This window comes from Drosophila serrata, unplaced genomic scaffold (assembly GCF_035046125.1).
Source record: "Drosophila serrata isolate PLE 108 unplaced genomic scaffold, ASM3504612v1 contig_125, whole genome shotgun sequence".
NCBI classification, from domain to species: Eukaryota; Metazoa; Arthropoda; class Insecta; order Diptera; family Drosophilidae; genus Drosophila; species Drosophila serrata.
In genome coordinates this window covers 561,336-581,116 of record NW_028257023.1, presented here as the reverse complement: position 1 = coordinate 581,116, position 19,781 = coordinate 561,336, and the positions used below count along the sequence as shown (strand labels likewise).

Below are 19,781 nucleotides of genomic sequence, written 5' to 3'. Positions count from 1 at the left end.
GGGTGTTGTTGTTGCCGCTTAATTTGTTGGGCTTCATATAGGCACCTCTCGCCGTCGGTATAACACAGCGGTTAAATCCTCATCTCAACAATTCACAATAAATACATATCTAAGCTCAGTACCTCCATTCGGTTAAGTTTTGTTGGCTCCTTTCGTATCCTCCAGCCTTCTGTGAGCTCTATTCCGTTTGTTCGTCGTACACACTGCCTAAACCCGCATCCCTAGTTCCATATACATTTCGTCTGTCATCTCTCTATTTCTTGCCGATCAAGACAGTGCATTTGTGAGACCGTTTTCCCGTACGACAATTGACCAGCACTGATCAGCAGCATTCGCTTCTGAGAATGCCAACAACAGACGACAAGAAATCGCGTCCGATCCCCTCCATCCGCTTGGATAGGTCCCAATCCGCATCACCGCGGGCGTCTCAACTGAAGCCTAAGGCTGCCACTGCCATTCTAAGGACAAAAAGCGACGAATCCGTTGATTCACTATCTTGGTCCTCGCCTAGAGTTACTCGGTCAGATGTCAAAATGGCGCAAAATGCGATAGATGTCGCTCTCAAACGGTTTATTGCCACCACAGACCATGTCAGTCAATTCGAGGCGAATATCCATACGCCGGGCACCCCGGAGACTGAACAATTCTCCCCCTTCTTGTGTCAAGTCCATAGGGACCAAATCCGGGCCCTGTGGAAGAAAAACTATGAGAGCTGCTTCGAACTGCTCTCCGCGTCCGACGACGGCAAGGCCACCTCGACAGTGCTGGAGTCAAAGTACAGCTACTTTTATTCCGTTTTTTTCGACGTGTGTTGCCAACCTTGAGGAAGCAATATCTCAAGCCGCCTCTCAGTCAGCTCGGGCGGCTAGCAGTGTCCACTCGCCCTCACCAGTGGACACAGAGGTTTTCGCGGGCGATTATCTTCGTTGGCCCACCTTCAGAGATCTATTTACGGCGATTTACATTCACAACTCTCGCATCACCCCAGTTGAAAAGTTGTTCCACCTCCTCTCGAACACCAGTGGCGACGCAAATGCCATTGTGTCTAAAGCCCCGCTCACCAATGAAGGGTTCGCCTCACCGACCGCTTCGAAAATCGACGGTTGTTGGTCAACAGCCAGTTAAAGATCCTCTTCAATATATAGGCTGTGCCTCAGGAATCCTCTTCAATATATAGGCTGTGCCTCAGGAATCCGGAGTCGCGCTGACGGATCTGCAGACCACCATTCAAAGCTGCCTGGCAGCCTTAGAGATGTCCTCGATTCAAGTCGAGGCTTGGGATTGCATCCTGGTGTATATGGTGTCCTCCAAGCTCCCTGACATAACACTTTCGCTGTGGGAGCATAACAACATACATAACAAAGCCGAAACAGAGCGTCATCGCACCCTGGAGGCCATCGACGACGTCAGGCCTAGCGGTTCGGGGCCTGTTCCGCCAAGATTGGCACCCACGAGCGCCCCAATTCGCAGGCTCAATTCGTACGAGACCCGAGTTTTTCATGCCCCCAAGGGAAGCGATCTCTGTTTCGGCGGGAATCACCCTGCTCGCTTATGTCCACGTTTTCTTGAGATGGATGTGAATGGGCGCTCCGACTACATTAAGAGGAAGCAGCTTTGTCTAAACTGTTTTGCACGAGAGCATCAGCAACGGGATAGCACTAGTGCCCACAGCTGCTCCACCTGCCATAGCCGGCATCACACTCTTTTACACCGCGGTAACCCCTTCGCAACTGCTCCAAGTCCGTCGGCGTCATCGACGCACCAACCCGCGCCCACTTCCAGAGGTTCGGATGGCTCAGAAGAACACGGTGGAGTAAAAGTGTGCTTCGCTTCCGGCTCGGGAGCCGTCCTATTGGGGACCGCCCTCATTAACGTTTGTCATCTCGGGTGCAGCTTCCAAGCGCGAGCCTTAATAGACTCAGGGTCCGAGGCAACCTTCATCACGGAACGGCTGTTCAACCTGATTAAACTCCCGTTTAAGACCATTCTAGCCCAAATCTTCGACCTTAATCAGTCCGTTTCTGCGCAGTCTACTAAATTGTGGCATTTTTCAATTCACTCACCTGCTAGACCCGGGCTACAAGTAGAGACTGCAACATATGTGATTCCTCAGTTGTCCGGCAATCTGCCCTCGTATCCGATTCCGCGAGACCTTCTACAAGGGCTTCCCGACGTCGCCTTGGCAGATCCCAAGTTCTTCGAGAGCTCCCAAATTAACGTATTGATAGGAGCCAATATTCTTCCGTCTGTTCTCCTTGGCAACTCCAAAACTAACATCTGCGGGTTGCTTCTCGGACAGGAGACTATTTTCGAATGGGTGCTGACAGGCCCCCTGTCTCCTGCCACTCCCGCAGTGTGAGTGCCTTCTCCATACGAGTGGCTTGTGGCCACGACCAGTCACTGGATCAGCTCCTCACAAAATTCTGGGAGGTTGAGGAAGGTCCGACAAGTAACGTCCCGGAAGCCGATGAAGTTTGTCCAAACAACCCTGAGGGATGAGTGTGACAAGTATGTCGTGGTGCTACCCCTGCGCAACCCTGAGCACATGGGTTCCGAACTAGCGTCTTCACCATCGCTCGCCCTGGCCCAGTTCTTACGTAATGAGCAGCGCCTTAAGAAACCCCCCCCCCCAAAAGGCTAGGTATGACGCAGTGATTCAAGAATACCTTGACTTGGGTCACATGACCGAAGTTTCTCTAACGAGCCATTCAGCATCCTACTATCTTCCGCACCATGCGGAGTTCAAGCCCGAAAGTACGACCACCAAGGTGGTCGGCAAGGCATCCAGCCCTTCCGCAAACGGAACCAGTCTGAATGACATCCTTCATGCAGGCCCGGTACTGCAGTCCGACCTGAGCATTCAGATTCTAAAATGGCGGTACTTTAAGGTTGTATTCAACGCTGACATCGAAAAGATGTATCGGCAGATTTGGGTAAACCCTAAATATACCTCTCTCCAACGTATCCTATTTCGCAATTCCGATGGGGAAGTCCGCGACTACGAGCTAAAAACCGTCACCTTTGGAGTCAATTATGCCCCGTTCCTTGCGATTCGTGTCCTGCAACAGCTAGCCGACGACGAAGAGTCGAGGTATCCGCAGGCTAGTCAAATTATCCGACAATTTATGTATGTCGACGACGTTCTAGCGGGGGCAGACTCCAAAACTGAGGCGCAGAAGGCAATTCGCAAGTTGAAGAGGGCTCTGGGTTCGGCAGGGTTCCCACTCAGAAAATTGACTTCCAATTGCAAGGAGGTTCTGAACGACGTTCCGAACGACCATCTCCTCCGGGCCGACTTCCTTGAAATAGACGCCGAAAGCATGGCCAAGACTCTGGAATACGATGGAGAGCGACGACGGACGAGTTCTATTTCATTCCGCCTGAATTGACCACGGGATCGTCATTCACGAAGCATCAGGTCCTATTCAGGCTGCGAAGTTGTTCGAAGTTGTTGTTCCTCCGAGATTAGCTGCTTAACTCAAAAACGTCCCCTACCAGCAGCCAGTTCCATCTATTCGTGCAAGGTGTGTGTCATCCACAAGAAGAGGGTGCAGACGCAACTTATGGGAGAGTTGCCTAAGGAGAGGACTTCGTTCTCTCGTCCCTTCACCTACACCGGTATGGACTACGCCGGCCCCTTCGACATCAAGAACTACACGGGCCGAGCCTCTCTGATTACAAAGGGCTATGTTCTAGTGTTCGTGTGCTTCGCCACCAAGGCCATCCATTTAGAGCCTACGTCCGACCTTCCTACCGAGGAATTTCTACCCGCTTTCACCCGTTTCGTGTCCCGCAGAGGATGCCCCCGCCAAGTTCAATCGGACAACGGGAAAACCTTTGTAGGAGCGGCTGCCCTATTGCCATCAACAGCTGCTCTGGCATTTCATTCCTCCGGCAGCCCCCCACATGGGAGGCCTGTGGGAGGCAGGCGTAAAGTGCTTTATGACCCTGTTCTATAAGTCCACGGCCACGAGCAAATATACGTTTGAAGAGCTGTCCACGCTCTTGGCGAGAATCGAAGCATGTCTGAATTCGCGCCCGATCGCTCCCTTGCCCGAAGACCCCGCCGACTTGTTGGAACTTACTCCTGGACATTTTCTTATTGGAGGGCCCCTCTTAGCCACGGTGGAACCCGACGACGTTGTCATCGCTGCTGCAGCGACACAGCGTTAATGTCCTTCCGACCGCGCTGATACGGACTGACACCGGAGCGCGCACCTTCGACGCGGCAGCGCTCATCCACCCGTGCACACCGACGAGTTGCATCGACGCGTCGCTGGCGGCTAGCTTCCGTCTACCCACCACTAATGTTGGCGGCGAGCAAATTTGTTCGGCCACTGTGGGATCCAAGACGGAAAGGGATGTCCGTTTCGACGTGATATTCAGGCACTCCAATCCGGGAGCTAAGCGAGACGGTGCGGGCCCACTTCCGCGACATCACCCTGGCCGACGAGCGGTTCAATCTACCGGCGACCATCTCCGTAGTCCTAGGCGCGGATATGTTCTCGAGAGTGATGCGGCCCGGCTTTCTGAAGATCCAGGATGGACCGCCAGTGGCCCAAAGCACCGTCTTCGGTTGGGTCGTGTCTGAGGCCTGCCATCAGTCATAGCTGCAACGACCCTGTTGCAACCCGAGCGATTGCAAGGGGGGGCAGGATGTTTACGTGAGGGGCCCACTGTGCCGCCTCTGCCTCTGCGCTCGCTCTCCAACTATTGCTGATCTCCCGCTCTCGCTTTAACGAGGCAAAACGACTGGTAGCTCGTTTTTTTCACTTTAAGTGGAGTCTCTTGTAAGCAGCAAATAAAAGCTGACGCCCAGAAACAACCACGACGCCCCAGCCTTTATATTTCGCAACCCTGACGGGTTAACTCTTTCGCCAGCGACGTGGGAAATTCTTGGGCCTCCATTACCGAGTCTTTGCGGGCAGGATCGCCCCCCTAAACATTTGGTCCTTCGAGCCGGATTCCTTGCAGGATACCAGCAGTTCCATGAATCTGTCCGCCAAGATAAATACGAATTTTTTCTTCTCCGTCTAGCCTGGCTGCCGATCTGCAACAGTGGGCCGAACGCTCAATTTCGGTAGCACTCCTGCAAGATTTCCCTTGTCATTCGTGTCAACTCCCAGTCCGAGTTTTCCTGACCCCAAGGCAGCTGAGGAACTCCAATTTCTATTTGCCTCCGTTCCTCGAAAATTTCCATCGGTGTCCGCTTGAGTGCGCCGCTATTTAACTCGCCGTTTCTTCCATTGCCCGTTGCCTATCAACTGCCAACGGTCGAGGTCTATGTACAGCCACATAACACATCAGCTGAAAAGTTCTGGGTCTAACATATAAATCGCGATTTTTTTATTGCAGTTAATATTTTTTAGTTAATACAATCTTTCATAAGACAGCTGTTAAAATTTCATGATATTCTATTCATTAGTTTGTGAGTTATTGTGACGCTACTTTTTGTATTTTCAAAAAAATGAAACAAAAACAAATTTGTGTTTTGATATAACACTTATTCTTGATGAGAAACCATACCATTCAAGGAAAGTCTTGGCTTGAAAAGTGTTATGGGGACTCCGCTCTATCAGAAAAAAAACTATAACACGTTGGTTTGCTGACTTTAAACATGGTCTTAGAGACACTGAAGATGCAGAATGCAGTGTACGTCCAAATGAGGAGGTAACACCGGAAATCATCAAAAAAATTCACAAAATCGTTTTGAATGATTAAAAGTGATGTTGCGTCAGTTAGCTGACATCGTATAGATATCAAAAGAATTTTTTAGGTTTATATTGCATGAGCATTTGACTCTATGATAAAGCTCTTCTCAAAATGGGTGCCGCGTTTGCTCACATCAAGACAACGCAATGAAAAAAATGCTCGCCGGTAAGAAATTTTCCACCAATGAAGAGGTTATCACGAAAATGGAGGCCTATTTTGAGGCAAAAGAATAATCGTTCTACAAAAGTGGTTGAAATGTTAGAGCGGCGCTAGAATGATTGCTTTGCTCTAAATAAAGATTAATTTGATAAATAAAGTAAATTTTAAACCAAAAAACAGCGTTTTCTATGTTAGGCCCGGGACTTTTCAGCCGATGTGTTACTCACACACACGAATGCTACCCACTTGCACATCATAATTTCGTGCATTTAAAAACCTTACCGTGAACAGTAAAATCGTGTTGCGGGAAAAAGGGGCATAATAACTATCGGACAGTCGGTGTGCACTCGATTCGGGAGTTCACCTTGTTCGCCGAACAGTCCGCCGCTGTCGCGATATTTTTTTGTCTTTTTTTTTGTGCCGTGTCAAGATATTTCTATTCGCGGAACTTAATACAGTCCACTTCTCGGCTATCCACTGTGCCCTGACATATTGTTCCTATTTACATGCATTCCCATATATTTACATATGTATATATTTTCTGCCAAAGATTCCAGGAACTAATCCCGATAATAAAATTAAAGAAAAAAAAATTCAAAGTGAACATAACAATTAGCAACAAAACCCAAACGCAAACGCTAGTGTTTTAGTTGTTTTTAATTTCGCCGCCGCAGAGGCCGTGTTGTTGTTGTTGCTGTTTCGTTTCTTGGGGCCCTCACATAGGCAACGCTTGCCGTCGGCATAACGCAGCGAGTTTTTCCTCGCGACAAAGTACCGAGCTTTTAAGTTCGGCTCTTCAACATTTGAGGCTTGCAGTTGATGACATTAACATTTGTTAGACAAGTACCAGCATAACCAACATCCAAATTCAATTCACACAGATGTGACTGCGCTTGTTTTGCTAATTTATTTTTTTTGTATCCACTTCGCCGCTGCAAAGGCCGTGGGTGTTGTTGTTGCCGCTTAATTTGTTGGGCTTCATATAGGCACCTCTCGCCGTCGGTATAACACAGCGGTTAAATCCTCATCTCAACAATTCACAATAAATACATATCTAAGCTCAGTACCTCCATTCGGTTAAGTTTTGTTGGCTCCTTTCGTATCCTCCAGCCTTCTGTGAGCTCTATTCCGCTTGTTCGTCGTACACACTGCCTAAACCCGCATCCCGAGTTCCATATACATTTCGTCTGTCATCTCTCTATTTCTTGCCGATCAAGACAGTGCATTTGTGAGACCGTTTTCCCGTACGACAATTGACCAGCACTGATCAGCAGCATTCGCTTCTGAGAATGCCAACAACAGACGACAAGAAATCGCGTCCGATCCCCTCCATCCGCTTGGATAGGTCCCAATCCGCATCACCGCGGGCGTCTCAACTGAAGCCTAAGGCTGCCACTGCCATTCTAAGGACAAAAAGCGACGAATCCGTTGATTCACTATCTTGGTCCTCGCCTAGAGTTACTCGGTCAGATGTCAAAATGGCGCAAAATGCGATAGATGTCGCTCTCAAACGGTTTATTGCCACCACAGACCATGTCAGTCAATTCGAGGCGAATATCCATACGCCGGGCACCCCGGAGACTGAACAATTCTCCCCCTTCTTGTGTCAAGTCCATAGTGACCAAATCCGGGCCCTGTGGAAGAAAAACTATGAGAGCTGCTTCGAACTGCTCTCCGCGTCCGACGACGGCAAGGCCACCTCGACAGTGCTGGAGTCAAAGTACAGCTACTTTTATTCCGTTTTTTCGACGTGTGTTGCCAACCTTGAGGAAGCAATATCTCAAGCCGCCTCTCAGTCAGCTCGGGCGGCTAGCAGTGTCCACTCGCCCTCACCAGTGGACACAGAGGTTTTCGCGGGCGATTATCTTCGTTGGCCCACCTTCAGAGATCTATTTACGGCGATTTACATTCACAACTCTCGCATCACCCCAGTTGAAAAGTTGTTCCACCTCCTCTCGAACACCAGTGGCGACGCAAATGCCATTGTGTCTAAAGCCCCGCTCACCAATGAAGGGTTCACCTCACCGACCGCTTCGAAAATCGACGGTTGTTGGTCAACAGCCAGTTAAAGATCCTCTTCAATATACAGGCTGTGCCTCAGGAATCCGGAGTCGCGCTGACGGATCTGCAGACCACCATTCAAAGCTGCCTGGCAGCCTTAGAGATGTCCTCGATTCAAGTCGAGGCTTGGGATTGCGTATGGTATGATATGGTGTCCTCCAAGCTCCCTAACATAACACTTTCGCTGTGGGAGCATAACAACATACATAACAAAGCCGAAATTCCAACATGGAGGGAGTTAGAAACTTTTTTAACAGAGCGTCATCGCACCCTGGAGGCCATCGACGACGTCAGGCCTAGCGGTTCGGGGCCTGTTCCGCCAAGATTGGCACCCACGAGCGCCCCAATTCGCAGGCTCAATTCGTACGAGACCCGAGTTTTTCATGCCCCCAAGGGAAGCGATCTCTGTTTCGGCGGGAATCACCCTGCTCGCTTATGTCCACGTTTTCTTGAGATGGATGTGAATGGTCGCTCCGACTACATTAAGAGGAAGCAGCTTTGCCTAAACTGTTTTGCACGAGAGCATCAGCAACGGGATAGCACTAGTGCCCACAGCTGCTCCACCTGCCATAGCCACTCTTTTACACCGCGGTAACCCCTTCGCAACTGCTCCAAGTCCGTCGGCGTCATCGACGCACCAACCCGCGCCCACTTCCAGAGGTTCGGATGGCTCAGAAGAACACGGTGGAGTAAAAGTGTGCTTCGCTTCCGGCTCGGGAGCCGTCCTATTGGGGACCGCCCTCATTAACGTTTGTCATCTCGGGTGCAGCTTCCAAGCGCGAGCCTTAATAGACTCAGGGTCCGAGGCAACCTTCATCACGGAACGGCTGTTCAACCTGATTAAGCTCCCGTTTAAGACCATTCTAGCCCAAATCTTCGACCTTAATCAGTCCGTTTCTGCGCAGTCTACTAAATTGTGCCATTTTTCAATTCACTCACCTGCCAGACCCGGGCTACAAGTAGAGACTGCAACATATGTGATTCCTCAGTTGTCCGGCAATCTGCCCTCGTATCCGATTCCGCGAGACCTTCTACAAGGGCTTCCCGACGTCGCCTTGGCAGATCCCAAGTTCTTCGAGAGCTCCCAAATTAACGTATTGATAGGAGCCAATATTCTTCCGTCTGTTCTCCTTGGCAACTCCAAAACTAACATCTGCGGGTTGCTTCTCGGACAGGAGACTATTTTCGAATGGGTGCTGACAGGCCCCCTGTCTCCTGCCACTCCCGCAGTGTGAGTGTCTTCTCCATACGAGTGGCTTGTGGCCACGACCAGTCACTGGATCAGCTCCTCACAAAATTCTGGGAGGTTGAGGAAGGTCCGACAAGTAACGTCCCGGAAGCCGATGAAGTTTGTCCAAACAACCCTGAGGGATGAGTGTGACAAGTATGTCGTGGTGCTACCCCTGCGCAACCCTGAGCACATGGGTTCCGAACTAGCGTCTTCACCATCGCTCGCCCTGGCCCAGTTCTTACGTAATGAGCAGCGCCTTAAGAAACCCCCCCCCCCCAAAAGGCTAGGTATGACGCAGTGATTCAAGAATACCTTGACTTGGGTCACATGACCGAAGTTTCTCTAACGAGCCATTCAGCATCCTACTATCTTCCGCACCATGCGGAGTTCAAGCCCGAAAGTACGACCACCAAGGTGGTCGGCAAGGCATCCAGCCCTTCTGCAAACGGAACCAGTCTGAATGACATCCTTCATGCAGGCCCGGAACTGCAGTCCGACCTGAGCATTCAGATTCTAAAGTGGCGGTACTTTAAGGTTGTATTCAACGCTGACATCGAGAAGATGTATCGGCAGATTTGGGTAAACCCTAAATATACCTCTCTCCAACGTATCCTATTTCGCAATTACCGTCACCTTTGGAGTCAATTATGCCCCGTTCCTTGCGATTCGTGTCCTGCAACAGCTAGCCGACGACGAAGAGTCGAGGTATCCGCAGGCTAGTCAAATTATCCGACAATTTATGTATGTCGACGACGTTCTAGCGGGGGCAGACTCCAAAACTGAGGCGCAGAAGGCAATTCGCAAGTTGAAGAGGGCTCTGGGTTCGGCAGGGTTCCCACTCAGAAAATTGACTTCCAATTGCAAGGAGGTTCTGAACGACGTTCCGAACGACCATCTCCTCCGGGCCGACTTCCTTGAAATAGACGCCGAAAGCATGGCCAAGACTCTGGAATACGATGGAGAGCGACGACGGACGAGTTATATTTCATTCCGCCTGAATTGACCACGGGATCGTCATTCACGAAGCATCAGGTCCTATTCAGGCTGCGAAGTTGTTCGAAGTTGTTGTTCCTCCGAGATTAGCTGCTTAACTCAAAAACGTCCCCTACCAGCAGCCAGTTCCATCTATTCGTGCAAGGTGTGTGTCATCCACAAGAAGAGGGTGCAGACGCAACTTATGGGAGAGTTGCCTAAGGAGAGGACTTCGTTCTCTCGTCCCTTCACCTACACCGGTATGGACTACGCCGGCCCCTTCGACATCAAGAACTACACGGGCCGAGCCTCTCTGATTACAAAGGGCTATGTTCTAGTGTTCGTGTGCTTCGCCACCAAGGCCATCCATTTAGAGCCTACGTCCGACCTTCCGACCGAGGAATTTCTACCCGCTTTCACCCGTTTCGTGTCCCGCAGAGGATGCCCCCGCCAAGTTCAATCGGACAACGGGAAAACCTTTGTAGGAGCGGCTGCCCTATTGCCATCAACAGCTGCTCTGGCATTTCATTCCTCCGGCAGCCCCCCACATGGGAGGCCTGTGGGAGGCAGGCGTAAAGTGCTTTATGACCCTGTTCTATAAGTCCACGGCCACGAGCAAATATACGTTTGAAGAGCTGTCCACGCTCTTGGCGAGAATCGAAGCATGTCTGAATTCGCGCCCGATCGCTCCCTTGCCCGAAGACCCCGCCGACTTGTTGGCACTTACTCCTGGACATTTTCTTATTGGAGGGCCCCTCTTAGCCACGGTGGAACCCGACGACGTTGTCATCGCTGCTGCAGCGACACAGCGTTAATGTCCTTCCGACCGCGCTGATACGGACTGACACCGGAGCGCGCACCTTCGACGCGGCAGCGCTCATCCACCCGTGCACACCGACGAGTTGCATCGACGCGTCGCTGGCGGCTAGCTTCCGTCTACCCACCACTAATGTTGGCGGCGAGCAAATTTGTTCGGCCACTGTGGGATCCAAGACGGAAAGGGATGTCCGTTTCGACGTGGTATTCAGGCACTCCAATCCGGGAGCTAAGCGAGACGGTGCGGGCCCACTTCCGCGACATCACCCTGGCCGACGAGCGGTTCAATCTACCGGCGACCATCTCCGTAGTCCTAGGCGCGGATATGTTCTCGAGAGTGATGCGGCCCGGCTTTCTGAAGATCCAGGATGGACCGCCAGTGGCCCAAAGCACCGTCTTCGGTTGGGTCGTGTCTGAGGCCTGCCATCAGTCATAGCTGCAACGACCCTGTTGCAACCCGAGCGATTGCAAGGGGGGGCAGGATGTTTACGTGAGGGGCCCACTGTGCCGCCTCTGCCTCTGCGCTCGCTCTCCAACTATTGCTGATCTCCCGCTCTCGCTTTAACGAGGCAAAACGACTGGTAGCTCGTTTTTTCACTTTAAGTGGAGTCTCTTGTAAGCAGCAAATAAAAGCTGACGCCCAGAAACAACCACGACGCCCCCGCCTTTATATTTCGCAACCCTGACGGGTTAACTCTTTCGCCAGCGACGTGGGAAATTCTTGGGCCTCCATTACCGAGTCTTTGCGGGCAGGATCGCCCCCCTAAACATTTGGTCCTTCGAGCCGGATTCCTTGCAGGATACCAGCAGTTCCATGAATCTGTCCGCCAAGATAAATACGAATTTTTTCTTCTCCGTCTAGCCTGGCTGCCGATCTGCAACAGTGGGCCGAACGCTCAATTTCGGTAGCACTCCTGCAAGATTTCCCTTGTCATTCGTGTCAACTCCCAGTCCGAGTTTTCCTGACCCCAAGGCAGCTGAGGAACTCCAATTTCTATTCGCCTCCGTTCCTCGAAAATTTCCATCGGTGTCCGCTTGAGTGCGCCGCTATTTAACTCGCCGTTTCTTCCATTGCCCGTTGCCTATCAACTGCCAACGGTCGAGGTCTATGTACAGCCACATAACACATCAGCTGAAAAGTTCTGGGTCTAACATATAAATCGCGATTTTTTTATTGCAGTTAATATTTTTTAGTTAATACAATCTTTCATAAGACAGCTGTTAAAATTTCATGATATTCTATTCATTAGTTTGTGAGTTATTGTGACGCTACTTTTTGTATTTTCAAAAAAATGAAACAAAAACAAATTTGTGTTTTGATATAACACTGATTCTTGATGAGAAACCATACCATTCAAGGAAAGTCTTGGCTTGAAAAGTGTTATGGGGACTCCGCTCTATCAGAAAAAAAAACTATAACACGTTGGTTTGCTGACTTTAAACATGGTCTTAGAGACACTGAAGATGCAGAATGCAGTGTACGTCCAAATGAGGAGGTAACACCGGAAATCATCAAAAAAATTCACAAAATCGTTTTGAATGATTAAAAGTGATGATGCGTCAGTTAGCTGACATCGTAAAGATATCAAAAGAATTTTTTAGGTTTATATTGCATGAGCATTTGACTCTATGATAAAGCTCTTCTCAAAATGGGTGCCGCGTTTGCTCACATCAAGACAACGCAATGAAAAAAATGCTCGCCGGTAAGAAATTTTCCACCAATGAAGAGGTTATCACGAAAATGGAGGCCTATTTTGAGGCAAAAGAATAATCGTTCTACAAAAGTGGTTGAAATGTTAGAGCGGCGCTAGAATGATTGCTTTGCTCTAAATAAAGATTAATTTGATAAATAAAGTAAATTTTAAACCAAAAAACAGCGTTTTCTATGTTAGGCCCGGGACTTTTCAGCCGATGTGTTACTCACACACACGAATGCTAACCACTTGCACATCATAATTTCGTGCATTTAAAAACCTTACCGTGAACAGTAAAATCGTGTTGCGGGAAAAAGGGGCATAATAACTATCGGACAGCCGGTGTGCACTCGATTCGGGAGTTCACCTTGTTCGCCGAACAGTCCGCCGCTGTCGCGATATTTTTTTGTCTTTTTTTTGTGCCGTGTCAAGATATTTCTATTCGCAGAACTTAATACAGTCCACTTCTCGGCTATCCACTGTGCCCTGACATATTGTTCCTATTTACATGCATGCCCATATATTTACATATGTATATATTTTCTGCCAAAGATTCCAGGAACTAATCCCGATAATAAAATTAAAGAAAAAAAAATTCAAAGTGAACATAACAATTAGCAACAAAACCCAAACGCAAACGCTAGTGTTTTAGTTGTTTTTAAATTCGCCGCTGCAAAGGCCGTGGGTGTTGTTGTTGCCGCTTAATTTGTTGGGCTTCATATAGGCACCTCTCGCCGTCGGTATAACACAGCGGTTAAATCCTCATCTCAACAATTCACAATAAATACATATCTAAGCTCAGTACCTCCATTCGGTTAAGTTTTGTTGGCTCCTTTCGTATCCTCCAGCCTTCTGTGAGCTCTATTCCGCTTGTTCGTCGTACACACTGCCTAAACCCGCATCCCGAGTTCCATATACATTTCGTCCGTCATCTCTCTATTTCTTGCCGATCAAGACAGTGCATTTGTGAGACCGTTTTCCCGTACGACAATTGACCAGCACTGATCAGCAGCATTCGCTTCTGAGAATGCCAACAACAGACGACAAGAAACCGCGTCCGATCCCCTCCATCCGCTTGGATAGGTCCCAATCCGCATCACCGCGGGCGTCTCAACTGAAGCCTAAGGTTGCCACTACCATTCTAAGGGCAAAAAGCGACGAATCCGTTGATTCACTATCTTGGTCCTCGCCTAGAGTTACTCGGTCAGATGTCAAAATGGCGCAAAATGCGATAGATGTCGCTCTCAAACGGTTTATTGCCACCACAGACCATGTCAGTCAATTCGAGGCGAATATCCATACGCCGGGCACCCCGGAGACTGAACAATTCTCCCCCTTCTTGTGTCAAGTCCATAGGGACCAAATCCGGGCCCTGTGGAAGAAAAACTATGAGAGCTGCTTCGAACTGCTCTCCGCGTCCGACGACGGCAAGGCCACCTCGACAGTGCTGGAGTCAAAGTACAGCTACTTTTATTCCGTTTTTTCGAGGTGTGTTGCCAACCTTGAGGAAGCAATATCTCAAGCCGCCTCTCAGTCAGCTCGGGCGGCTAGCAGTGTCCACTCGCCCTCACCAGTGGACACAGAGGTTTTCGCGGGCGATTATCTTCGTTGGCCCACCTTCAGAGATCTATTTACGGCGATTTACATTCACAACTCTCGCATCACCCCAGTTGAAAAGTTGTTCCACCTCCTCTCGAACACCAGTGGCGACGCAAATGCCATTGTGTCTAAAGCCCCGCTCACCAATGAAGGGTTCGCCTCACCGACCGCTTCGAAAATCGACGGTTGTTGGTCAACAGCCAGTTAAAGATCCTCTTCAATATATAGGCTGTGCCTCAGGAATCCGGAGTCGCGCTGACGGATCTGCAGACCACCATTCAAAGCTGCCTGGCAGCCTTAGAGATGTCCTCGATTCAAGTCGAGGCTTGGGATTGCATCCTGGTGTATATGGTGTCCTCCAAGCTCCCTGACATAACACTTTCGCTGTGGGAGCATAACAACATACATAACAAAGCCGAAACAGAGCGTCATCGCACCCTGGAGGCCATCGACGACGTCAGGCCTAGCGGTTCGGGGCCTGTTCCGCCAAGATTGGCACCCACGAGCGCCCCAATTCGCAGGCTCAATTCGTACGAGACCCGAGTTTTTCCTGCCCCCAAGGGAAGCGATCTCTGTTTCGGCGGGAATCACCCTGCTCGCTTATGTCCACGTTTTCTTGAGATGGATGTGAATGGTCGCTCCGACTACATTAAGAGGAAGCAGCTTTGCCTAAACTGTTTTGCACGAGAGCATCAGCAACGGGATAGCACTAGTGCCCACAGCTGCTCCACCTGCCATAGCCGGCATCACACTCTTTTACACCGCGGTAACCCCTTCGCAACTGCTCCAAGTCCGTCGGCGTCATCGACGCACCAACCCGCGCCCACTTCCAGAGGTTCGGATGGCTCAGAAGAACACGGTGGAGTAAAAGTGTGCTTCGCTTCCGGCTCGGGAGCCGTCCTATTGGGGACCGCCCTCATTAACGTTTGTCATCTCGGGTGCAGCTTCCAAGCGCGAGCCTTAATAGACTCAGGGTCCGAGGCAACCTTCATCACGGAACGGCTGTTCAACCTGATTAAGCTCCCGTTTAAGACCATTCTAGCCCAAATCTTCGACCTTAATCAGTCTGTTTCTGCGCAGTCTACTAAATTGTGTCATTTTTCAATTCACTCACCTGCCAGACCCGGGCTACAAGTAGAGACTGCAGCATATGTGATTCCTCAGTTGTCCCGCAATCTGCCCTCGTATCCGATTCCGCGAGACCTTCTACAAGGGCTTCCCGACGTCGCCTTGGCAGATCCCAAGTTCTTCGAGAGCTCCCAAATTAACGTATTGATAGGAGCCAATATTCTTCCGTCTGTTCTCCTTGGCAACTCCAAAACTAACATCTGCGGGTTGCTTCTCGGACAGGAGACTATTTTCGAATGGGTGCTGACAGGCCCCCTGTCTCCTGCCACTCCCGCAGTGTGAGTGCCTTCTCCATACGAGTGGCTTGTGGCCACGACCAGTCACTGGATCAGCTCCTCACAAAATTCTGGGAGGTTGAGGAAGGTCCGACAAGTAACGTCCCGGAAGCCGATGAAGTTTGTCCAAACAACCCTGAGGGATGAGTGTGACAAGTATGTCGTGGTGCTACCCCTGCGCAACCCTGAGCACATGGGTTCCGAACTAGCGTCTTCACCATCGCTCGCCCTGGCCCAGTTCTTACGTAATGAGCAGCGCCTTAAGAAACCCCCCCCAAAAGGCTAGGTATGACGCAGTGATTCAAGAATACCTTGACTTGGGTCACATGACCGAAGTTTCTCTAACGAGCCATTCAGCATCCTACTATCTTCCGCACCATGCGGAGTTCAAGCCCGAAAGTACGACCACCAAGGTGGTCGGCAAGGCATCCAGCCCTTCCGCAAACGGAACCAGTCTGAATGACATCCTTCATGCAGGCCCGGAACTGCAGTCCGACCTGAGCATTCAGATTCTAAAGTGGCGGTACTTTAAGGTTGTATTCAACGCTGACATCGAGAAGATGTATCGGCAGATTTGGGTAAACCCTAAATATACCTCTCTCCAACGTATCCTATTTCGCAATTCCGATGGGGAAGTCCGCGACTACGAGCTAAAAACCGTCACCTTTGGAGTCAATTATGCCCCGTTCCTTGCGATTCGTGTCCTGCAACAGCTAGCCGACGACGAAGAGTCGAGGTATCCGCAGGCTAGTCAAATTATCCGACAATTTATGTATGTCGACGACGTTCTAGCGGGGGCAGACTCCAAAACTGAGGCGCAGAAGGCAATTCGCAAGTTGAAGAGGGCTCTGGGTTCGGCAGGGTTCCCACTCAGAAAATTGACTTCCAATTGCAAGGAGGTTCTGAACGACGTTCCGAACGACCATCTCCTCCGGGCCGACTTCCTTGAAATAGACGCCGAAAGCATGGCCAAGACTCTGGAATACGATGGAGAGCGACGACGGACGAGTTCTATTTCATTCCGCCTGAATTGACCACGGGATCGTCATTCACGAAGCATCAGGTCCTATTCAGGCTGCGAAGTTGTTCGAAGTTGTTGTTCCTCCGAGATTAGCTGCTTAACTCAAAAACGTCCCCTACCAGCAGCCAGTTCCATCTATTCGTGCAAGGTGTGTGTCATCCACAAGAAGAGGGTGCAGACGCAACTTATGGGAGAGTTGCCTAAGGAGAGGACTTCGTTCTCTCGTCCCTTCACCTACACCGGTATGGACTACGCCGGCCCCTTCGACATCAAGAACTACACGGGCCGAGCCTCTCTGATTACAAAGGGCTATGTTCTAGTGTTCGTGTGCTTCGCCACCAAGGCCATCCATTTAGAGCCTACGTCCGACCTTCCGACCGAGGGATTTCTACCCGCTTTCACCCGTTTCGTGTCCCGCAGAGGATGCCCCCGCCAAGTTCAATCGGACAACGGGAAAACCTTTGTAGGAGCGGCTGCCCTATTGCCATCAACAGCTGCTCTGGCATTTCATTCCTCCGGCAGCCCCCCAAATGAGAGGCCTGTGGGAGGCAGGCGTCAAGTGCTTTATGACCCTGTTCTATAAGTCCACGGCCACGAGCAAATATACGTTTGAAGAGCTGTCCACGCTCTTGGCGAGAATCGAAGCTTGTCTAAATTCGCGCCCGATCGCTCCCTTGCCCGAAGACCCCGCCGACTTGTTGGCACTTACTCCTGGACATTTTCTTATTGGAGGGCCCCTCTTAGCCACGGTGGAACCCGACGACGTTGTCATCGCTGCTGCAGCGACACAGCGTTAATGTCCTTCCGACCGCGCTGATACGGACTGACACCGGAGCGCGCACCTTCGACGCGGCAGCGCTCATCCACCCGTGCACACCGACGAGTTGCATCGACGCGTCGCTGGCGGCTAGCTTCCGTCTACCCACCACTAATGTTGGCGGCGAGCAAATTTGTTCGGCCACTGTGGGATCCAAGACGGAAAGGGATGTCCGTTTCGACGTGGTATTCAGGCACTCCAATCCGGGAGCTAAGCGAGACGGTGCGGGCCCACTTCCGCGACATCACCCTGGCCGACGAGCGGTTCAATCTACCGGCGACCATCTCCGTAGTCCTAGGCGCGGATATGTTCTCGAGAGTGATGCGGCCCGGCTTTCTGAAGATCCAGGATGGACCGCCAGTGGCCCAAAGCACCGTCTTCGGTTGGGTCGTGTCTGAGGCCTGCCATCAGTCATAGCTGCAACGACCCTGTTGCAACCCGAGCGATTGCAAGGGGGGGCAGGATGTTTACGTGAGGGGCCCACTGTGCCGCCTCTGCCTCTGCGCTCGCTCTCCAACTATTGCTGATCTCCCGCTCTCGCTTTAACGAGGCAAAACGACTGGTAGCTCGTTTTTTTCACTTTAAGTGGAGTCTCTTGTAAGCAGCAAATAAAAGCTGACGCCCAGAAACAACCACGACGCCCCCGCCTTTATATTTCGCAACCCTGACGGGTTAACTCTTTCGCCAGCGACGTGGGAAATTCTTGGGCCTCCATTACCGAGTCTTTGCGGGCAGGATCACCCCCCTAAACATTTGGTCCTTCGAGCCGGATTCCTTGCAGGATACCAGCAGTTCCATGAATCTGTCCGCCAAGATAAATACGAATTTTTTCTTCTCCGTCTAGCCTGGCTGCCGATCTGCAACAGTGGGCCGAACGCTCAATTTCGGTAGCACTCCTGCAAAATTTCCCTTGTCATTCGTGTCAACTCCCAGTCCGAGTTTTCCTGACCCCAAGGCAGCTGAGGAACTCCAATTTCTATTCGCCTCCGTTCCTCGAAAATTTCCATCGGTGTCCGCTTGAGTGCGCCGCTATTTAACTCGCCGTTTCTTCCATTGCCCGTTGCCTATCAACTGCCAACGGTCGAGGTCTATGTACAGCCACATAACACATCAGCTGAAAAGTTCTGGGTCTAACATATAAATCGCGATTTTTTTATTGCAGTTAATATTTTTTAGTTAATACAATCTTTCATAAGACAGCTGTTAAAATTTCATGATATTCTATTCATTAGTTTGTGAGTTATTGTGACGCTACTTTTTGTATTTTCAAAAAAATGAAACAAAAACAAATTTGTGTTTTGATATAACACTTATTCTTGATGAGAAACCATACCATTCAAGGAAAGTCTTGGCTTGAAAAGTGTTATGGGGACTCCGCTCTATCAGAAAAAAAAACTATAACACGTTGGTTTGCTGACTTTAAACATGGTCTTAGAGACACTGAAGATGCAGAATGCAGTGTACGTCCAAATGAGGAGGTAACACCGGAAATCATCAAAAAAATTCACAAAATCGTTTTGAATGATTAAAAGTGATGATGCGTCAGTTAGCTGACATCGTAAAGATATCAAAAGAATTTTTTAGGTTTATATTGCATGAGCATTTGACTCTATGATAAAGCTCTTCTCAAAATGGGTGCCGCGTTTGCTCACATCAAGACAACGCAATGAAAAAAATGCTCGCCGGTAAGAAATTTTCCACCAATGAAGAGGTTATCACGAAAATGGAGGCCTATTTTGAGGCAAAAGAATAATCGTTCTACAAAAGTGGTTGAAATGTTAGAGCGGCGTTAGAATGATTGCTTTGCTCTAAATAAAGATTAATTTGATAAATAAAGTAAATTTTAAACCAAAAAACAGCGTTTTCACACACGAATGCTAACCACTTGCACATCATAATTTCGTGCATTTAAAAACCTTACCGTGAACAGTAAAATCGTGTTGCGGGAAAAAGGGGCATAATAACTATCGGACAGCCGGTGTGCACTCGATTCGGGAGTTCACCTTGTTCGCCGAACAGTCCGCCGCTGTCGCGATATTTTTTTGTCTTTTTTTTGTGCCGTGTCAAGATATTTCTATTCGCAGAACTTAATACAGTCCACTTCTCGGCTATCCACTGTGCCCTGACATATTGTTCCTATTTACATGCATGCCCATATATTTACATATGTATATATTTTCTGCCAAAGATTCCAGGAACTAATCCCGATAATAAAATTAAAGAAAAAAAAATTCAAAGTAAACATAACGATTAGCAACAAAACCCAAGCGCAAACGCTAGTGTTTTAGTTGTTTTT

At 49.8% G+C, this 19,781-nt stretch overlaps 3 protein-coding genes across 3 annotated transcripts; all 3 read left to right on the top strand.

Moving 5' to 3' along the window:
* The first annotated feature begins 344 nt into the window (after positions 1-344).
* LOC147644650 (uncharacterized) lies at positions 345-4,610 on the top strand. Its single transcript, XM_086826058.1, has 7 exons — positions 345-806; positions 1,178-2,355; positions 2,431-2,597; positions 2,713-3,363; positions 3,499-3,917; positions 4,121-4,339; positions 4,404-4,610. The coding sequence occupies exons 1-7, from the start codon at positions 345-347 to the stop codon at positions 4,608-4,610; spliced, it is 3,303 nt and encodes a 1,100-aa protein (XP_086682184.1).
* A 3,425-nt stretch (positions 4,611-8,035) lies between these two features.
* On the top strand, positions 8,036-11,387 carry LOC147644649 (uncharacterized). The gene is made up of 8 exons (XM_086826057.1): positions 8,036-8,523; positions 8,591-9,163; positions 9,239-9,405; positions 9,522-9,742; positions 9,846-10,140; positions 10,276-10,694; positions 10,898-11,116; positions 11,181-11,387. The coding sequence occupies exons 1-8, from the start codon at positions 8,036-8,038 to the stop codon at positions 11,385-11,387; spliced, it is 2,589 nt and encodes an 862-aa protein (XP_086682183.1).
* Positions 11,388-14,547: 3,160 nt separating this feature from the next.
* On the top strand, positions 14,548-17,251 carry LOC147644648 (uncharacterized). The gene is made up of 4 exons (XM_086826056.1): positions 14,548-15,650; positions 15,726-15,892; positions 16,005-16,655; positions 16,791-17,251. Exons 1-4 carry the CDS (start codon positions 14,548-14,550, stop codon positions 17,249-17,251), a joined length of 2,382 nt encoding a protein of 793 aa, XP_086682182.1.
* Positions 17,252-19,781: the final 2,530 nt, after the last annotated feature.

Bases quoted from the DNA above. Each gene is read 5' to 3' on its own strand.
- LOC147644650 (XM_086826058.1), top strand. From the start codon at position 345: ATGCCAACAACAGACGACAAGAAATCGCGTCCGATCCCCTCCATCCGC. The intron at 807-1,177 runs GTGTGTTGCCAA...TTCAATATATAG, and splicing joins TTTATTCCGTTTTTTTCGAC to GCTGTGCCTCAGGAATCCGG. The intron at 3,918-4,120 runs GTGGGAGGCAGG...GGCCCCTCTTAG, and splicing joins GCCCCCCACATGGGAGGCCT to CCACGGTGGAACCCGACGAC.
- LOC147644649 (XM_086826057.1), top strand. From the start codon at position 8,036: ATGTCCTCGATTCAAGTCGAGGCTTGGGATTGCGTATGGTATGATATG. The intron at 9,164-9,238 runs GTGAGTGTCTTC...AAATTCTGGGAG, and splicing joins TCTCCTGCCACTCCCGCAGT to GTTGAGGAAGGTCCGACAAG. The intron at 10,141-10,275 runs GTTATATTTCAT...GTCCCCTACCAG, and splicing joins TGGAGAGCGACGACGGACGA to CAGCCAGTTCCATCTATTCG.
- LOC147644648 (XM_086826056.1), top strand. From the start codon at position 14,548: ATGTCCTCGATTCAAGTCGAGGCTTGGGATTGCATCCTGGTGTATATG. The intron at 15,893-16,004 runs GTAATGAGCAGC...CGAGCCATTCAG, and splicing joins CGCCCTGGCCCAGTTCTTAC to CATCCTACTATCTTCCGCAC. The intron at 16,656-16,790 runs GTTCTATTTCAT...GTCCCCTACCAG, and splicing joins TGGAGAGCGACGACGGACGA to CAGCCAGTTCCATCTATTCG.